The sequence below is a fragment of the Pan paniscus genome, chromosome 2 (genome assembly GCF_029289425.2).
Source record: "Pan paniscus chromosome 2, NHGRI_mPanPan1-v2.0_pri, whole genome shotgun sequence".
Taxonomy (NCBI): Eukaryota; Metazoa; Chordata; class Mammalia; order Primates; family Hominidae; genus Pan; species Pan paniscus.
The window spans coordinates 136,208,297-136,226,526 of record NC_085926.1 but is presented as its reverse complement, the minus strand read 5'-3'; the positions used below and the strand labels follow the sequence as shown (position 1 = coordinate 136,226,526).

The window sequence follows — 18,230 nt, the reverse complement described above, 5'->3', positions numbered from 1 at the left end:
TCAGAGGAAAAGGTCAAACCTGTGTTTGTTATCAAAGGATTACATAAAAGTCAATTGTGTGCTGCTGGGTCACCTACAGTGACCTCTCCTTTTCAGAATAGACAGTTTCAGTCTAATTCCAATATAATTGAGGGCCACCCTGTGTTAGGCCTAACCCTGAATGTAGCCTGAAGAACCCTTAAGATAAAGGAGCCATGTTAAGAAAATTATTTTCTGCTATGCTTATACTGTATTCAGAATTCAGTATACCAAGTTCATAAGAATGAGGACTGGCTGTGTTTCCACCCTGGCTTATAATCTCATGGGATAGTAAATCCCTTTAACCATTAGATATCCCGGCAAATGAATGTCCATTTGAGGGGGGTTAGAATGTACAGGTATAAATTTTGCATGGTGTGGTGGGAGCTGGCGTCTACTGAATGTTCCTGCTTCTTGGTTCCACACAGTTGTTGATGTCTATCAAGGCTGGTGTGGCCCCTGCAAACCTGTGGTGAGCCTCTTCCAGAAGATGAGGATCGAGGTCGGCCTGGACCTTCTGCACTTTGCATTAGTAAGATTCTCTCTCAGCCAACAGTCATACAACATTGTAAAAAGAATTTAAAAATTTAAGAGTCAGGAAGGAGAAGTGTGAGAGTGGCCTTTCTCAGGTCATTAAAAAGGAATCAGTGTGGACTTTTTGTTGATACTGTCATGATACTTTCTAATTTCTCTAGTTATGAAGGTTCCTATTCCCCACCCCACCTCCCTGTGTCCCTCTTGGCTTGAGCAGTTCTTGGTGCTGTATGAAGAGAAGAAATATATGTCACTCAAATGCATATTCTCCCTCTTCTTTTTTCTTTTTCCTGTCACCCAGGCTGGAGTGCAGTGGTGGTATCACGGCTTATTGCAGCCTTTGCCTCCCAGCCTCAAGTGATCCTCCCACCTCAGCTGCCCAACTAGCTGGGACTATATAGGCACATGCCACCATGCTTGACTAATTTTTTAACTTTTTGTAGAGACAAGGTATCATTATATTGCCCAGGCTGGTCTAGAACTCCCAGGCTCAAGCAATCCTCCCACCACAGCGTCCCAAAGTGTTGGGATTACAGGCGTGAGCCACCACCCCAGCCACATCTCCTTCTTGGCTCGTGAACACTGTTGACTGAAATGTCATTTTCAGAGCAAAGGGTTTTAAGATTTCCATCCTCTGCACCATAAAGGGGAACTTTTAGCAAATATTTATTTGGATGAATGTATGGAAATGGGAATAAATTCCAGAGAAGTGTGCAAGAGACACTGTTGATATGCGGCATGGGTTTGAGGTTCATAGGCAGTGAAGACAGGAGAAAATATAACTTAACACTAATCACTCAAGAAGTTGGACTTCAAGGACTCTGCAGTTCCTCCTTTGGCAGTCAGTCTTGGTGCTTCCATAAGGAGTGTGCTGTAAAAGGGCTTGCATGGGGGATCTCTTATGCCCATGTGCAGCAGGTTTCTCAGACAATGAAGGTGGTGCCTGAGGACCTTCACCTCGGTTGTCAGTCATGGCTGCAGAAGGACATTAGCCAGTAATGCTCCCTTGGACTGGTGCAGTAGCTGGGGGGGCAGGAGATATTCTTGCTTCCTCATTTGATTCTTCAAGAGAGTACATGTCTGCAATTTTATAGGACAGCTCTGATTAGCAGGAACAGCATGAGAGCAAATCGGGGCTCTACCTGGGGAAGTCAGTCCTGGGGGTGTTCAGTTCCCTGTGTGGTTTCCCACCAATCAATCGGGCCCTGCACCCCCTGCACCCAGGGTACCTGCTGATAGTGGTTTTCTTTAGGCAGAGGCAGATCGTCTTGATGTCCTCGAAAAGTACAGAGGGAAGTGCAAGCCAACCTTTCTGTTTTATGCAGTAAGTACATTTTCAGAATCAGAACTATTTGACGATTGCAAATCATTAGAGTTCAAAATAGAAGCATCTCACTGATATTAATTCACTCTGGGAGAATTAATGGGAACCACCAAGAGGCCTCACAGATTCAAACAAGTGATGCTGTTTTCTCTGATGCCTCCCAGTCTGTTTTTATGATGTTGGCTACATACAGACACCCCCACCCCCAAGTCTAACTGGTGATACAAGCTGCTGACTAGGATGGCAGCCTGAGGGCCCTGTGCCCAAGGAGGTGGATGACACAGCACCCTGGTGGTCACTGTGCTGGGGCAACCTTCCTGACTTGCTGTACACGGGGAGAGAGTACCAGTCACTCAAATGTACATGCTCCTTTTTGGCTCATGAATACTCTAGACTGAGGCTTCACTCTCAGAGCACAGGGTTTCAAGATTTCTATCCTTTGCTCCGTAAAGGGGAATTTTTAGTAAAAATAGATACTCCTTTATGGGGCAGACAAGCTCTTCATTCACTTTTATTTAATCAGAAAATGTGAAGATAAGTTTACAGAAAGTTAGAAATGAGAGGGACTATTGAGGAAAACCAAGTGGCCCAGTGTTTTGAAAATATAATTTGGATGTCCTTGGGTGTGACATCCATGGTCCAGCTCCATGCCCCTTAGGGCCCACTGTTTCACACTTGGCTTCCTAGGTTTAGGCCACCTGCCAGGCTCGGATGGCAATGGATCGATATACCTCCTCACTGAGACCAGCCCCCTCATTGTAGAGTCAGGAATACTGGGATCTACTCAACCAGGTCTCCAAACACCAGGCTAGGGTTGTTTAATTTGGAAAACTTCAGCCTCCTGGCCTCAGCACTGCAAGTATTACAAATTGGAAACTTATGATAAAACATTATTTGAGCTTTGGATTTTAGTAGGGAGACTGAATTTACATGAGATAACATGGTTGGGAGGAAAGGAGGGAGAAGTAGGAAGGAGCTCAGAGATGAGCTTGCCCCAGACACACTTGACATCAGAGCTTAGTTGCAGAAATGGGATCATTACCACAATGGCTTAATTGCTTGAGCCCATAGCAATTAAAGCATAAATCCTAATTGGCTGTATGGAAACATGGGCCACAATCTTCAACCCTATGGTGGCCCACTGAGGGATGGGATGGAAATGGAAGGAGGACCCACTCTATGTGAACTTCTCCCTCTCCAGATCCATTTCTTTGTGAGTACAAACATAGGGACTTTTGGCCGGCTGCAATGGCTCACACCTGTAATCCCAGCACTTTGGGAGGCCGAGGTAGGCAGATCACCTGAGGTCAGGAGTTTGAGACCAGCCTGGCCAACATGGTGAAACGCCGTCTCTGCTAAAAATACAAAAATTAGCCAGGCCTGGTGGTGGGTGTCTGTAATCCCAGCTACTTAGGAGGCTGAGGCAGGAGAATCACTTGAACCCAGGAGGCGGAGGTTGCAGTGAGCCGAGACCACGCCATTGAACTCCAGCCTGGGCAACAAGAGCGAAACTCCATCTCATAAATAAATAAGTAGACTTTTGAAAGAGTTAAAGCAGAAACTCAGATTCATCCCAAATATCACCTGGACTGTGAAGGCTTCCCTGACCATCTCAGATGATGCTGGCAATTCTTGCCCCAAGTTCCAAGCACCTTATGTTTCCCTATTACAGCAATTATTTCATAGTATTGTAATTGTTTCTTCAGCTTGGCCAGCCATCCCTCTCCCCACTCTACTACCCATTCATGAAGGCTGCAGCTATGTTTTTTCATGTTTAATATTTATATTCTTTGCCTCTGCCTTAGTGCTTGGTATAGTAAGTGCTCAATAATATTTGTTGAATGAATAAGTCATGTGTAAGCCACACTTAGTCACTCATAACTTACTATGTATTGTTCCTCCCTTAATGAACTGCTGGTTACCCTGAAGGAAGCTTTGAAAGGAGTGGCATGGCCTAGAAGGTAGAGATCAGAAAAAGAGAAATCATTTAAAACTAGGAGCAGACTGGCCGGGCGCGGTGGCTCACGCCTGTAATACCAACGCTTTGGGAGGCCGAGACAGGCAGATCACGAGGTCAGGAGATCGAGACCATCCTGCCTAACACGGTGAAACCCCGTCTCTACTAAAAATACAAAAAAATTAGCCGGGCATGGTGGCGGGCACCTGTAGTTCCAGCTATTCAGGAGACTTTGAGGTAGGAGAATGGCGTGAACCTGGGAGGTGGAGCTTGCAGTGAGCCGAGATCACGCCACTGCACTCCAGCCTGGGCGACAGAGCAAGACTCCGTCTCAAACAAACAAACAAACAAACAAAAAACCTAGGAGCAGACCTGAGGGTGTCCTGCCAAGGGAGGGCAGCAGAAGTGAGCACGCTGCTACAGGCCTGGGGTTGAGGGACCTTGATCTTGGGGACACTCCTAGACACTCTTGCCATCTCTTACAAGAGATTAATATTTGCCAAGAGTATTTCATGCTGTTTGTAACATATTCTAGGGAGGAGAACTGGTGGCTGTGGTTAGAGGAGCAAATGCCCCACTGCTGCAGAAAACCATCCTAGACCAGCTGGAGGCCGAAAAGAAAGTGCTGGCTGAAGGCAGAGAACGGAAAGTGGTAACTGGAGGTCACTTCTATAAGCAGCTAACTCACAAGTGCGCTAGTAGGGCGAGATCAGCAGTCCCCATCTCCTTCACCTGACTTTCCTGGAGCAGTTGGTGGACAGCTTCATAAAAGTTTCACCTGGGTCTGTTCCTCATGCACTGTGCCCTGGTGATATGTGTGCATCTTGAAACCTTCTTATAAAAGCCATCTCTTTCATCCAGAGTGCTTTATTTTATCCATTTCCCTTTCGTCTCCCACTTCAACTCTTAACAATGAATTCAGAAATGAAAATCAAGTTACAGAATGGAGTGGTGGGTAGGAGAAGTCAGCTATCCTGGGCTCCTCTCAGCCTTGAGGTGAAATCTCTCCTAGTGACCCACTGGCTCATATTCCTGAAGGTTTTACTTGTGAACTCAGAGGGCTCATTTCTTTAACCTAGAAATTAAGGTCTGTCATTATCATGAGAAATAGAATCAGCAAAGCTTGTGATTTTGATACATTATTTCCATGATAACATTGACTGCCAGTGCTTCAAATAATTGGCTGCCTTTGAAAATCAACATACCGTAGGTAGAGAGGTATTTCCTGGTGCTTTGAGCATCTGGCAAATGTGACTCAACACCATTCCATGTTCATTGTTCAAGTTTTCTTATTAAATTCCAAATAGCAAAGCTCCATTTTTATAGAATGGATTAGAATCAAATCATATTTTTCCCAAGAAAACTGGCCATTTTCCCTCACAAAAGAAAACTGCAAATGCTAACATTTTCATGTGCCTCCTCCAAGGGAATATTATCTCTTTACGGCTTCTCTGTACTGCATAGTCAATCTCTTAATATTTACTTACATTTCAATTCTTTGTCTTCTTATCAACTATCTCTACTTAATGCTTATGAAAAGAGGCAGACTCCAAAACTTAAGCATGGATTTTCTTGTGTTCTAATTCTGTCAGTCCCACACCATCACCCAACTACCAAAAAGGGTCCTGTAAAGTTTCCAAGACTGATAATTTTGACATTTTTTTCTCTGTGTTTTGGAGCTTTGCTTTTTTTAGTTTCTACAGGTTTTTGAAGGTCTTAGTGGTAATGTTAATTAGCTAACTACTTTCTTTTAATGACCAATTTGTACTAGATTAAAGATGAGGCTCTTTCTGATGAAGATGAATGTGTTTCCCATGGAAAGAACAATGGTGAAGATGAGGACATGGGTGAGTGCAGAACCAATGAGCAAGGGTAAAAAGCAAAGCAGACTCAGATTTTATATATGTTTAAAATAGATGAGTATTCAGTTTACTGAGCAATCTGAACTATGAGAAGATTTTTTAATGGTTCATAATTTTCTCTTAAAAATTGATATATAATAGATGTGCATATTTTCAGAGTACATAAGATAATTTGATACATTCATATAATTAAATCAGGGTAATTGGGATATCCATCACCTTAAATATTTATCTTTTCTTTATGCTATGGATATCTAAATTATTTTCTTCTAGCTATTTTGAAATGTACAAAAGATTAATGTTAACTATAGTCATCCTACTGATTTCTTGAATACCAGGTCTGTTTTCTTCTGTCTATCTGCAGATTGTACCTATTAATCAACCTCTCTTCATTCCTCTCTCTCCACTTCCTGGCCTCTGGTAATCACCAATCTACTCCCTATCTTCATGAGATCCATTTTTTAAGTTCCCACATATGAGTAAGAACATGTGCTACTTGTTGTTCTTTGCTTGGGGGCTTATTTCACTTAACATAATGATCTCCAGTTCTATCCATGTTGCCACAAATGACAGGATTTTAATCTTTTAAATTAATGAATAATATTCCCTTGTGTATATACACCACATTTTCTTTATTCATCCATTGATGGGCACTTAGGTTGATTCCATATTTTGGCTACTGTGAATACTGCTGCAATAAACAAGGGAGTGCAGATACCTCTTGATTTCCTCTCTTTTGGATATATACATAGTAGTGGGATTGTTGGATCATATGGTAGTTCTAGTTTTGTTTTTTCAGGAACCTCCATACTGTTTTCTATAGTGGCTGTGCTAATTTACATTCATACCAGCAGTATATGAACATTCCCCTTTCTCTACATCCTCACCTCATTATTCTTTTTTTTTGTTTTGCTTTGTTTTGTTTTGCTTTGTTTTGTTTTGAGACAGAGTCTCCCTCTGTCGCCCAGGTTGGAGTGCAGTGGTGTGATCTTGGCTCACTGCAACCTCTGCCTCCCAGGTTCAAGCAATTCTCGTGCCTCAGCCTCCCTGAGTAGCTGGGATTACAAGCACCCGCCACCACACCTGGCTAATTTTTACATTTTTAGTAGAGACTGGATTTCGCCATGTTGGCCAGGCTGGTTTTGAACTCCTGACATCAGGTGATCCACCCGGCTTGGCCTCCCAAAGTGCTGGGATTACAGGTGTGAGCCACCACACCTGGCCTCCCTGACTTTTTTTTTTTTTAATAGTCCCCATTCTAACTGGGGTGAGATGACATCTTATTGTGATTTTATGATTTGCATTTCCCTGATGATTAGTGATATTGAGCACCTTTTTCATATACCCACTGGCCATTTTTATGTCTTTTTTTGGAGAACTGTCTACTCAGCTCTTTTGCCCATTTAAAAATCAGATTATTTTTCTTTTTGCTTTTAAGTAGTTTGAGCTCCTTATATATTCTGGTTATTAATCCCTTGTCGGAGGGATAGTTTGCAAATATTTTCTCCCACTCTGTGGGTTGTCTCTTCACTTTGTTGATTGTGTCCTTTGCTTTGCAGAAGCTTCTTTGCTTGATGTGATCTCATTTATCTATTTTTGCTTTTGTTGCCTATGCTTTTGAGGTCTTACACAAAAAATCTTTGCTCAGATAAATATCCTGGAGCATTTCCCCAATGTTGTCTTTTGATAGTTTCATAGTATCAGGTCTTAGAATTATGCCTTTAATCTATTTTGATTTTGTGTTTGTATATGGTGAGAAATAGGGGTGTAATTTCATTCTTCTGCATATGGTTATTCAGTTTAACCAGCACCATTTATTGAAGAGAATGTCCTTTTCACCATTGTATGTTCTTGGCACCTTTGTTGAAAATGAGCTGGCTATAAATGTGTGGATTTACATCTGGGTTCGCTATTCTGTGTCTGTTTTTATGCTAGTATTTTGCTGTTTTGGTCACTATAGCTTTGTAGTATAATCTGAAGTCAGGTAGTGTGATGCCTCCAGGTTTGTTATTTTTGCTCAGGATGGCTTTGGTTATTTGGGGTCTTTTGTGGTTCCATATAAATTTTAGGATTGTATTTTCTATTTCTGAGAATAATGTCTTTGGTGTTTTGATAGGGATTGCATTGAATCTGTAAATTGCCTTGGGCACTATTAACATTTTAACAATATTAATTCTCCCAATCCATCAGCATGGAATATCTTTCCATTTGTGTGTGTGTGTCCTCTTCAATTTCTTTCATCAGTGTATCATCGTTTTCCTTGTAGAGAGCTTTCACATCTTTTGGTTAAATTGAAGTCTACATTTTTATATTCTTTGTAGCTATTGTAAATGGGATTGCTTTCTTGGTTTCTTTTTCAGATTGTTTGCTGTTGGTATATACATATGCTACGGGTTTTTGTATGTTGATTTTGTATCCTGCAACTTCACTGATTTCGTTTATCAGTTCTAACAGTTTTTTGGTGGGGTCTTTGAATTAAAGTGGTAAAAGCAGGCATCCTTGTCTTATTCGAGACTTTTGAGGGAAGGCTTTGAAATTTTCCCCATTCACTATGATGCTGGCTGTGGGTTTGTTATACATGGCTTTTATTGTTTGAGGTATGTTCCTTCTATACCCAGTGTTTTGAAGGTTTTTTATCATAAAGGTAATTCAAATTTTATTGAATGGTTTTTCAGCATCTATTGGAATGATTATATGGTTTTCGTTCTTGGTTCTGTTAATGATTTGATGAATCACATTTATTGATTTACATATGATGAACCCTTTTTACATCCCTGGGATGAATCCCACATAGTGAATGATCTTTTTGATGTGTTGTTGAAGTTGGTTTGTTAGTATTTTGTTTAGGACTTTTTCATCTATGTTCATGAAGGATATTGGCCTAGTTTTCTCGTTTTGTTGTGTCCTTGTCTGGTTTTGCTATCAGGGCAATTCTGGCCTCACAGAATGAGTTTGGAAGTTTTCCCTCCTCTTCAAATTTTTTTGAAGAGTTTGAGTATAATTGGTATTAGTTATTCTTTAAATGTTTGGTAGAATTTAGAATTGAAGCCATCAGGTCCTGAGATTTTCTTTGGCAGAAGACTTTTTATTACAGTTGTGATCTTGTTATTTGTTATTGGTTTGTTGAGGTTTTCTATTTCTTCATGGTTCAATCTTGGTAGACTGCATGTATCCAGGAATTTATCTATTTCTTTTAGGTTTTCAAATTTGTTGGTGTATAGTTGTTCATAACAGTGTCTAATGATTCTTTATACTTCTGTGGTTTCCAGTTGTTATGTCTCCATTTTCTTTCTGATTTTATTTGGGTCATCTCTTTTTCTTAGTCTAGCTAAAGGTTTGTTGATTTTATCTTTTCAAAAAATCAACTTTTTGCTTCATTGATCTTCTGTATTTTTTAGGCTCAATTTCATTTATTTCTGCTCTGATCTTTATTACTTGCTTTCTAGTACTAATTGGGGGTTTGGTTTGTTGTTGCTTTTTTAGCGCATTTGGGTGCATCCATTAGGTTATTTGAAGTCTTCCTACGTTTTTTGATGTAAGCATTTATTGCTACAAACTTCCCCTTTACTGTATTACTCCTTTTACTGTATCCTGTAGATTTTGGATGTGTATTTCCGTTTTCATTTGTTTCAAGAAATTAAAAATTTCCCTTTTTAATTTATTCTCTGATGCATTTGTTGTTCATGAGTATGTTGTCTCATTTTCATGTGTTTGTGTAGTTTCTGAAGTTCCTCTTATTATTGATTTCTAATTTTATTTCACTGTGGTCAGAAAAGATATATATGATTTCTGCTTTTTTAAATTTGTTGTGACTAGTTTTGTGGCTTATAATTTGCTCTATTCTGGAGAATATTCCACATGCTGATGAAAATAATGTCTTTTCTGTGGCAGTTGGGTGAAATCTTCTGTAAATATCAGTTAGGTCTGTTTGGTCTAGTATGCAGTTTGACTATGATGTTTGTCTTCTGTCTGAATGATCTGTCCATCACTAACAGTAGGGTGTTGAAGTCCCCTATGTATTGTCGTATTGTATTACTGTATTGCAGTCTATCTTTCCCTTTACATCTATTAATGTTTGTTTTATATACTTGAGTGTTTTGGTGTTGGGTAGATATTTATAATTGTTACTCTTGATGAACTGACTCCTTTATCATTATATAGTGACCTTCTCTGATCTAAGTATAGTTTCTCTTGCTCTCTTTTGGTTTCCACTTGCAATGAGTATCTTTTTCCATGCCTTCACTTTCAGTCTATGTGTCTTTATAGGTAGAGTGGGTTTCTTGCAGGCAGCATATAGTTGGGTCTTGGTTTCTTTTCTTTTTTTTTTTTTGAGACGGAGTTTCACTCGTCACCCAGGCTAGCACAATCTTGGCTCACTGCAACCTCTGCCTCCTGGGTTCAAGTGATTCTCCTGCCTCAGCCTCCCAATTAGCTGGGATTACAGGCATGGACCACCACACCTGGCTAATTTTGTATTTTTAGTAGAGATGGGGTTTCTCCATGTTGGTCAGGCTGGTCTGGAACTCCCAACCTCAGGTGATCTGCCCGCCTTGGCCTCCCAAAGTGTTGGGATTACAGGCATGAGCCACTGCATCTGGCATTTTTTTTTTTTTTTTGAGACAGTCTAGCTCTGTCACCCAGGCTGGAGTGCAGTGGCATGATCTTGGCTCACTCTAGTTCTGTCACCCAGGCTGGAGTGCAATGGTGTGATTTTAGCTTACTGCAACCTCCGCCTCCTGGGCTCAGGTGATTCTCATGCCTCAGCCTCCTGGGTAGCTGGGATTACAGGCGTGTGCCACCATGCCCAACTAATTTTTGTATTTTTAGTAGAGACAGGGTTTCACCATGTTGGCCAGGTTGGTCTTGATCTCCTAGCCTCGAGTAATCCACTTGCCTTGGCCTCCCAAAATGCTGGGAGCATTTATAGGCATGAGCCACTGTGCCCAGCCAACAGTGGGTTTTATACCTCAAATGTCTTCTTTTTGCATATTAGTATTTTTTTCTTTCAGATTAAAGATTTCCTTAGGCATTCCTTCTTTTTTTTTTTTTTTTTTTTGTTTGAGATGAAGTCTCACTCTGTTAACCAGGCTGAAGTGCAGTGGCACTATCTTGGCTCACTGCAACCTCTGCCTCCTGGGTTCAAGTGATTCTCCTGCTGCCTCAGCCTCCCCAGTAGCTGGGTTTACAGGCATGTGCCACCACACCTAGCTAATTTTTTTTTTGTATTTTTAGTAGAAACAGGGTTTTGCCCTGTTGGTCAGGCTGGTCTTGAACCCCTGACGTCAGGTGATCTGCCCACCTCAGCCTCCCAAAGTGCTGGGCCACCATGCCTGGCCTGCCTTCATATTTGAAGGATAGCTTTGCTGGGTACAGTATTCTTGGATGACATTTTTTTTTTTTTTTCTTTCAGTATTTTGGAAATGTCATTCCACTGCCTCCTGGCCTATATAGTTTCTATTGAGAAGCCTGTTGCTAGATAAATTGGAAAGACTCTGGGAAGCTTAACCATAAAATATTTTGTCTCCAGTCATTTGACTTCAAACATACTGTGTCAAATATCTTTTTGGATCTTTATCAGCATTTTGGGCACATTTCACAGCGTTTTGATTATGTTCAAATATAACACGTGTGACTTTCATCGCAATTACCAGGCATCAAAAAAGCTGCATGTAATAAAATGGAGGGTAGCAACACCAATAATCGAAAGCAATGATGCTGTTATTTCGTTAGTTCTTATTTGAACTTTTTAAAAAAGCTCAAGCTTCTTTTTTCACCTCTTTCTTAAATGTTAGAAAACCTTTCCTTCCCAGAGCCCTACAACCTCTTTCCTGTATTCCCCAAATATTAACTTGCAGGTTTTACACTCCTGGGTATCACAGTACTTCTTGAACCCTTCATATGAGAACAACTTGACCTGACAGAGTGAAGAAAAGCTAACAGTTAGGAAGGCTGTTGCTGGGACGGTGTCTCTTGGTGGTAACTGAGACACGAGGGAAAACCAGAATTAGGCTCAGGAACTGTGTTGATAAGAGGAGGAAGATTTTTTTAAATTATTGCTTGAAATAGGCTGTTTTTACATGTGTGGAGAATAAGAATTGTTTGAGTTGGATTCTAACAAGGGAGAAGGCACAGTTTAGGACAGCAAAACTTCAAGGGTGAAGAGAAAATCAGTGATTGTGATTCTGCAGGAGACATTTGTTGCTCCCCTGTTGCATCATCTCCTCTTTCTTCCCTCCTCCATGATTTCCTCCCAAATCAAGTCTCTCCCACCTAGAAAACCATCTAAGATACCACCCTTGCCCTTCCTTAGCCTTCCTCTTATTCACAGCCAAGCTTCCTTTGTCCACACTCTAGGCCACCTTCACTTTCCATTCATGCCCCGACCTGCAGCAATCTGGCCTCTGCGCTCACTACTCCCTGAAATGGTGCTCATTGGTGGCACCAACAGGTAGTTACCAGTGCATATCTTATGGGATTTTTCTGCAGAATGGGATGATGTTCACAATGTCTTCCTTCTCAAAACCTTCTCTTCCAGTTTCTGAGATGTCACAACTTTTCTTGTTTTCCTTCTATGTCTCTGGCCTCTCCTCAGTTTCTCCTTCATTGGCTTCTTTTCTTGTGCTGCCCTTTTAACCTGGGGCACCCCAGACCCCTGCTTTGGTCTCTTTTTTCTTCCTCTACCTCTAGGTGATCTCACTAATCAATTTATAATGGAATTTATTGTAAAACTCTCTTATAATCTAAATATTCATAACATGTTAGAAATAGTAATCTCAGAAAGAAAGATTTGTTGCTTGAAATGATTTATACATTTGCAGTACATGTTTTTGAGATTTTTCAGAGTAGAAGCCCTCGTTAAATGTAGATATTGTCTTGTTTCATTTCAACACAACCAATGTAAAAGCTGAGAAACAAAATAGGTGGTGGGAGAATGATGATTCTGTGGAGAGTGTAGATAACTCACCCAAGACAAGTTTATATAATATAAGCAGGAGGACAATGGAGGTGGGCTCAGGGACTAGACACAGACCTCCCTACAGCTCCTGTGGGCCTAAGCAGTGGACTCTGATCCTGTGGCACCTCCCTCATTGTCATAGCTAATTGGACTGGTGGATGCTTATTCAAGGGCAGTCAATCAGCAGACTGGCCAGTGAGCTAGGGCTGGTATCTTGGCTAATACCAATGAGTGGGGCAATCTGGCTTCTCTCAGGAGAACTTGAACGGAGACAGACTACTGAAACTGCAATCTGGTAGTATGTGCTGGAGCTGAGAAGTCATGGAACATCATGCAGACTCAGGGCCTGGAGGAGCCATTTTTAGCCACATGGCAGGAAAGGGAAAAAGTATCAGAGGCACAGGAGCCAGTAGAGTGAAAGGAGAGCACGTGGCAGACAGCAGGTAGAGGCTGGGAATCATGAGAGGGTGAGGGCAGCCAGGCCTGTATTGCCCATGCTCCAGGCCCCCCACTCACTTTCTCCTATACCTCCTCTTCTTCCCACTCCCCAGGCCAACTCAATTCAGTTGTTTCTGGATTTCTGGTCCCAAGCAGTCTTTGAGCAATCCCTTCCCCCATGTTCCTCCTCTGCCACCTGCCCAGGTTCATTGAGCCAGTCTCTGAGTCTCTGTTCCTTGCAGCAAGATGGAGGTTGAGGTCTGGCCTCAGGTCTGGAGTCAGACTGGTGCATCCACCAGAGTCCAGGTTTGCAGGGGCAAAACTAAGAGGCCAGGGAAGGGAACTCTGAGAGCCCAAGCCTGTGCCTAGCACTTGGTGCAATGGAGCCTTGTGTAGAGGTTGCATTGTTTTTTGTGGATGGCCTCTCAGGAGCCTCAAACATCAGCATCTGACAGCACCATTTTTTGGCTTAGTTTCATCAGAGAGGACCCGTACCTTGGCCATCATTAAACCAGATGCAGTGGCCCATGGAAAGACTGATGAGATTATCATGAAGGTAAGAGAGACAACACTTACCATGCACCACTGTCCTTGTGTCCTCTTTTGTGGATAAACAGGGATGGGGCACCGGGCAGTGATATCTTAGTGCAGAAAGATGACTTCTAAGGGGTTGTAGCTCAAACTCCATTCAAGTAAATGAAAATGTTAAATCTGATTGGGACAGATAATGTGGGGATCAGTGTCTCCACAGCCTTTAATGTTGCCTGTCTTTATTTTTTACCTTTCAACTAAATTAATTAACCAATGTGAATTTGGGCTTGATTTACCCTTTTAGAATATTTATATATATTCTACAGATTCAGGAAGCTGGGTTTGAAATTCTAACAAATGAAGAGAGAACCATGACAGAGGCAGAAGTGCGACTTTTCTACCAACACAAAGCTGGAGAGGTCAGCTCATCTACTTCCACAAGTTCAACACACTGTCGTTTCTCTTCCTCCAACATTATGCTTATAGATTGATATCAGTTTGTGACAGAAGAAATTATGAAGAACCAAAATAGGAACAGCAAGTGGGTCATGAATTTATTCTCAGAATGACAATAGGCTGTATCAGGTAAAGTTTTTTGGTTGCAAAGAAAAGGTTTTCACTCTAAGAAATGAATTAAGGAATTTATTAGAAGGAGAGTCCATAACTCACAGAACTGAAGGGAGAGTTTAATGAGAAGGGCTTGGAGACAAAAGGAAGCTAGGGATTTTGAAGCAAAGCCTCGAACATATCACTTTAGATACTGCCGTTGGATAACTCAGATCTAACTACCTTCCATTTGCTTCTGCTGATAACCCACCTGCTTGGGAGTCTTCTTGGCTTAGCTTGGGTCAGAACCCTTCCTCTCAGGTCAGGGGTGTGTGTGTGTGTTGGGAAATAGGCATCCCATGGTTGTCAGTCAAACTTGGACCAAATGAAATGGGTAAGGGCTGTTCCCCAAAGGAAAACCAGAGTACTGTTACTTGAGGAGGGAGGAAGGGTTGTGAGGCATTACATGGAAAAGAAAAAAAGTACCAACTATATTTCATGGTTATCCAGCATCACACAATTTCCATAGATATGGTCTTTTAAATGTCTCCGCCTAACTTATATAATCTCACGTTTATTCCCAAATAAGTCAACTTAAAAGTCTCGTCATTCTGAGTTCTGAGTGTGGTTGGTCATCACTACCACCCATCCCTGACACCCTCCACAGCAGGCAGAGACAGGGTGCAGTGGCTGAGTGGCCACAGGCATGCTGGCTGGTAGCAAGGCTGCTCACTAACTCCCTCCCATTCCGTGGGTGAGATGGGCTCGCTGATCCTCTGCAGGCCCTAGCAGCTCCTGCCCTGGTCACTGTTTTCCCTCCCTGTGCCTAGGATGCATTTGAGAAGCTGGTACATCACATGTGCAGTGGACCGAGCCACCTCCTGATCCTCACCAGGACTGAGGGCTTCGAGGACGTGGTCACTACCTGGCGAACCGTCATGGGCCCCCGTGACCCCAATGTGGCCAGGAGGGAGCAGCCTGAAAGGTGATGTCACCAGCTGTGGTCCTTTCATCCATCTTAAAACCTGCATCCCAGGAGGCTGAGTCCCACTCAGTGTTCAGCCTAGAATCATGGGTAACACAGAGGACTCTCTGATGGCCAGGAGCCTCTCTCTTATATATTTGGGGAGACCCTGACATCTTCCCCCTCTGTTCCAGTCCCCAGCCTTTGCTGAGTGCCTCCTGTGAGCTGCCTCCTCTTCCTGCTCTGTCCTCTTCTGAAGGCTGCTTCTGGATTCATTCCTCAGTCGCTGTTTTCTCTTTTCGGCCAGAGGATTCCACAGGATACTCCCAGGAACATACAGATTCTAGGGCCCCATTCAAGCCTGTCAATCAGAGACTCTGGGCCAGGGCCTGAGAATCTGCACTGTAGTCTCAACGCCATCCAAACCTACTCCCCATCAGGGTGTCCTGAGGCCCTCGGGAATCTGAGTACCTTGTTCTGCACATTGCACTGGGCTTGCTTGGCCTGCTCCTTGGACTTGGGAGTATTTAGCTTGGCGCCAGCAATCCAAATTCACTTTACCTTGGCCTTTGAAGCTGACAGGCCCAGACAACAGGAAAGAAATTAGAGAAGCCAAGGAACTGCAGTTGTACTTTGTAGGTGTAGGGGACCAGGAACATTTATATATGAGGCAGGCTGGGCTAGTGAAAGCCAGCTCAGGATTCAGATCTTAGGTCACTGCAAGTCTCTTCTCAATGCCTGAGTTCTCTAAACTATAAAATGGGGATATGAGCATCCATCAGGATTGTGTATACATACATGTATATATCTCACCAAGAGTAGTGCTTGACACACAGGAAATCATAGCAATATTATCTTAGGAGGTTATTGCAAGGATAACTATGCACAACTTTATCAAGCACTTGGTATGGTGTTAGCCTTTGGTAGTAATATCGAAAAAATGGCAGCTCCTGTGCTTACACCATTAATCATGCATCTTTAAAATGGGGGTAACAGTAGACTCCCTCATAGAGCTGTGGCAAAAATGTAATGGGATCGTGTAGGTAAAGTACCCAACTATGTGCCCAGCACACTGCCATGACCAAATAAATGCCAGCTACTATTATCATTGCTGCTGTTCTTGGTATTTCCTGCAGATAAATCAATTTCACAGGAATGCAGGGTGCTGATTGGTAGTTGGTGATCATGTTGCCAGAAAGCAAAACATTTCTTTTCAAATGAAACAATTGTTTCTTTTACATTTTGCCAATGTTCCCAGTCTCCGAGCTCAGTACGGCACAGAAATGCCCTTCAATGCCGTCCATGGAAGCCGGGACAGAGAAGATGCTGACAGAGAACTGGCATTGCTCTTCCCCAGTTTGAAATTTTCAGACAAAGATACAGAAGCCCCTCAGGGTAAGTCATCAAGGCAGACTTGGTCTTTATTAAATCATAGTTACAAGGAATTTGTGACTATGTGCTTGAGTGTGTGGGGGATTGATAATTTTTCGTAACTAAGTCTTCAACCTAATACAGTCCTGTTCTGAAAATACAGGTCATTATATAACTTGATTATCAATACTAAACTGTTTTGTGTTCTCATAGAGCAACAGCGTTGCTTTTTAATACCTCATTAAATTTTTTGCTGCTTATCTTGGAGTCATATTTTTGTTACAAAAAGTACTTTATTTGCATTTCCCTGTGGAAACCATTGGGAAAATTTCATTAACTTTCTGAAAGCCTACCTCAAAGCCAGTCAGAGGCCAGACCCGCTCCACACACTCCATGTTAAGCCCCTAAGGGCTCACTGAGAAACGCAGCTATACGGAACGGCCCTCAACCTGGAGCCTGCTATGACTTCATCTCCCTCAACCCCATATTTCAATGCATGACCGTTGTTTAGGACCTTCCCTTCATGGGAAGCATTCGGACAGCCTCTGGGAAAGGCATGCCAGGTGGCAATGCCACCTCCAAATCTGGGTGAGAACCCCAAGGGGTCCGGAGCCCATGTGACTCAGTCTACCCCACAACCAGTGGAACTGCTGCATTACATGTCTCTGGTTTGAGCATGAAATGAGTGGAAGAGGCTGGGAGATGATTATTTTGGGAAAACCCAAAGGATGTGAGGGTTGGATTCTCGGGAGGTCACATTCACATCTGAAATGTGTGTCTAAACGTTTGGGTTTTAATCAATATATTTGCCTAAATGTTTGATATGCTCATGGTCTCAAGATCTGAAATGCAGCCAAGTCAAAATAGGTGGACTTGCCACTGCTCTGTGAAGTAGAATTATTCCCACTGCCAGCTGAGGAACAAGCTGAGCGTGCCACAGAGGCTGGGGAGCCAGGAACTCTTGGGAAGTGTGGCTCTATGTGGATCAGAGACCCACTGACACTCCAGGCCAGCTTTCCTCTGGGACCTGCCCTCAGAGAGTCCATGATGCATTTCCTTATGTGTCCAGGGTTGTGGGGCACCTTCAAGCTTTTGGGAATGGGGGGTGGTAATTGGAAGCAAATAGCTGTAACTCAGAGCCAAGTCTGTGGCAGGTGGCTGGGAAGTTCTCACTGGTCTGTTGGGAGTGCTGGAAGATCATGAGACTGACTTTTTGGCCTCAGGTGATAAGAAAAGGGGCTATCTGCAGACCACATCCTGGGAATAAGTGCACAGCCTCCTTTGGACACTGGCAGCCTGGCTGGGGTGCTGTTCTGCCCATTTATTCTGATATGTCACTCTCTCAGCTTTGGGGAGCAGCATATGCCTCCACTGTACTTAGCACTATTCCTGCTAAAAAAAGGCAGGAGTCAAGGTGATAGACAATCCCGGGTTTGAATCCTGACTCCACTATTCCCCAGCTGAAGAGCCTCTGAAAAGTTACTTACCTTTTCTGGGTCTCAGTTTCCTCATCTGTGAAATGGAGATAATGATAGACTCGTCATAACCACAAATAACTTCATAATAAAAATCATCATCATAGAGCTGTTGTGAAGATGAAAGACAGGATGTAAAGCTCTTGATCTGGCATCTGACACAAATTAAATGCTCAATGTTATCCATTCTAATTTATTTAATTCCTGGTCCCTAACACATATCAGGACTTCTTTGCTGACCCTCCTGCTCTGACC

At 42.6% G+C, this 18,230-nt stretch overlaps 1 protein-coding gene across 11 annotated transcripts in view; it reads left to right on the top strand.

The window, feature by feature from the left end:
- The window catches only part of NME9 (NME/NM23 family member 9), a 59,507-nt gene that overhangs the window by 15,214 nt on the left and 26,063 nt on the right, over positions 1-18,230 (top strand). For 8 of the 11 annotated variants that reach the window (XM_063602952.1, XM_034957465.3, XM_055110523.2 and 5 more), the window contains 8 exons: positions 447-550; positions 1,805-1,876; positions 4,369-4,485; positions 5,605-5,680; positions 13,562-13,644; positions 13,946-14,038; positions 14,996-15,150; positions 16,388-16,524. In XM_063602952.1, the coding sequence (XP_063459022.1) occupies positions 447-550; positions 1,805-1,876; positions 4,369-4,485; positions 5,605-5,680; positions 13,562-13,644; positions 13,946-14,038; positions 14,996-15,150; positions 16,388-16,524 (837 nt within the window). The remainder of the gene's footprint in view (positions 1-446; positions 551-1,804; positions 1,877-4,368; positions 4,486-5,604; positions 5,681-13,561; positions 13,645-13,945; positions 14,039-14,995; positions 15,151-16,387; positions 16,525-18,230) is intronic. The other 3 variants (XM_055110524.2, XM_034957475.3, XM_034957480.3) reach the window with 3 other exon arrangements.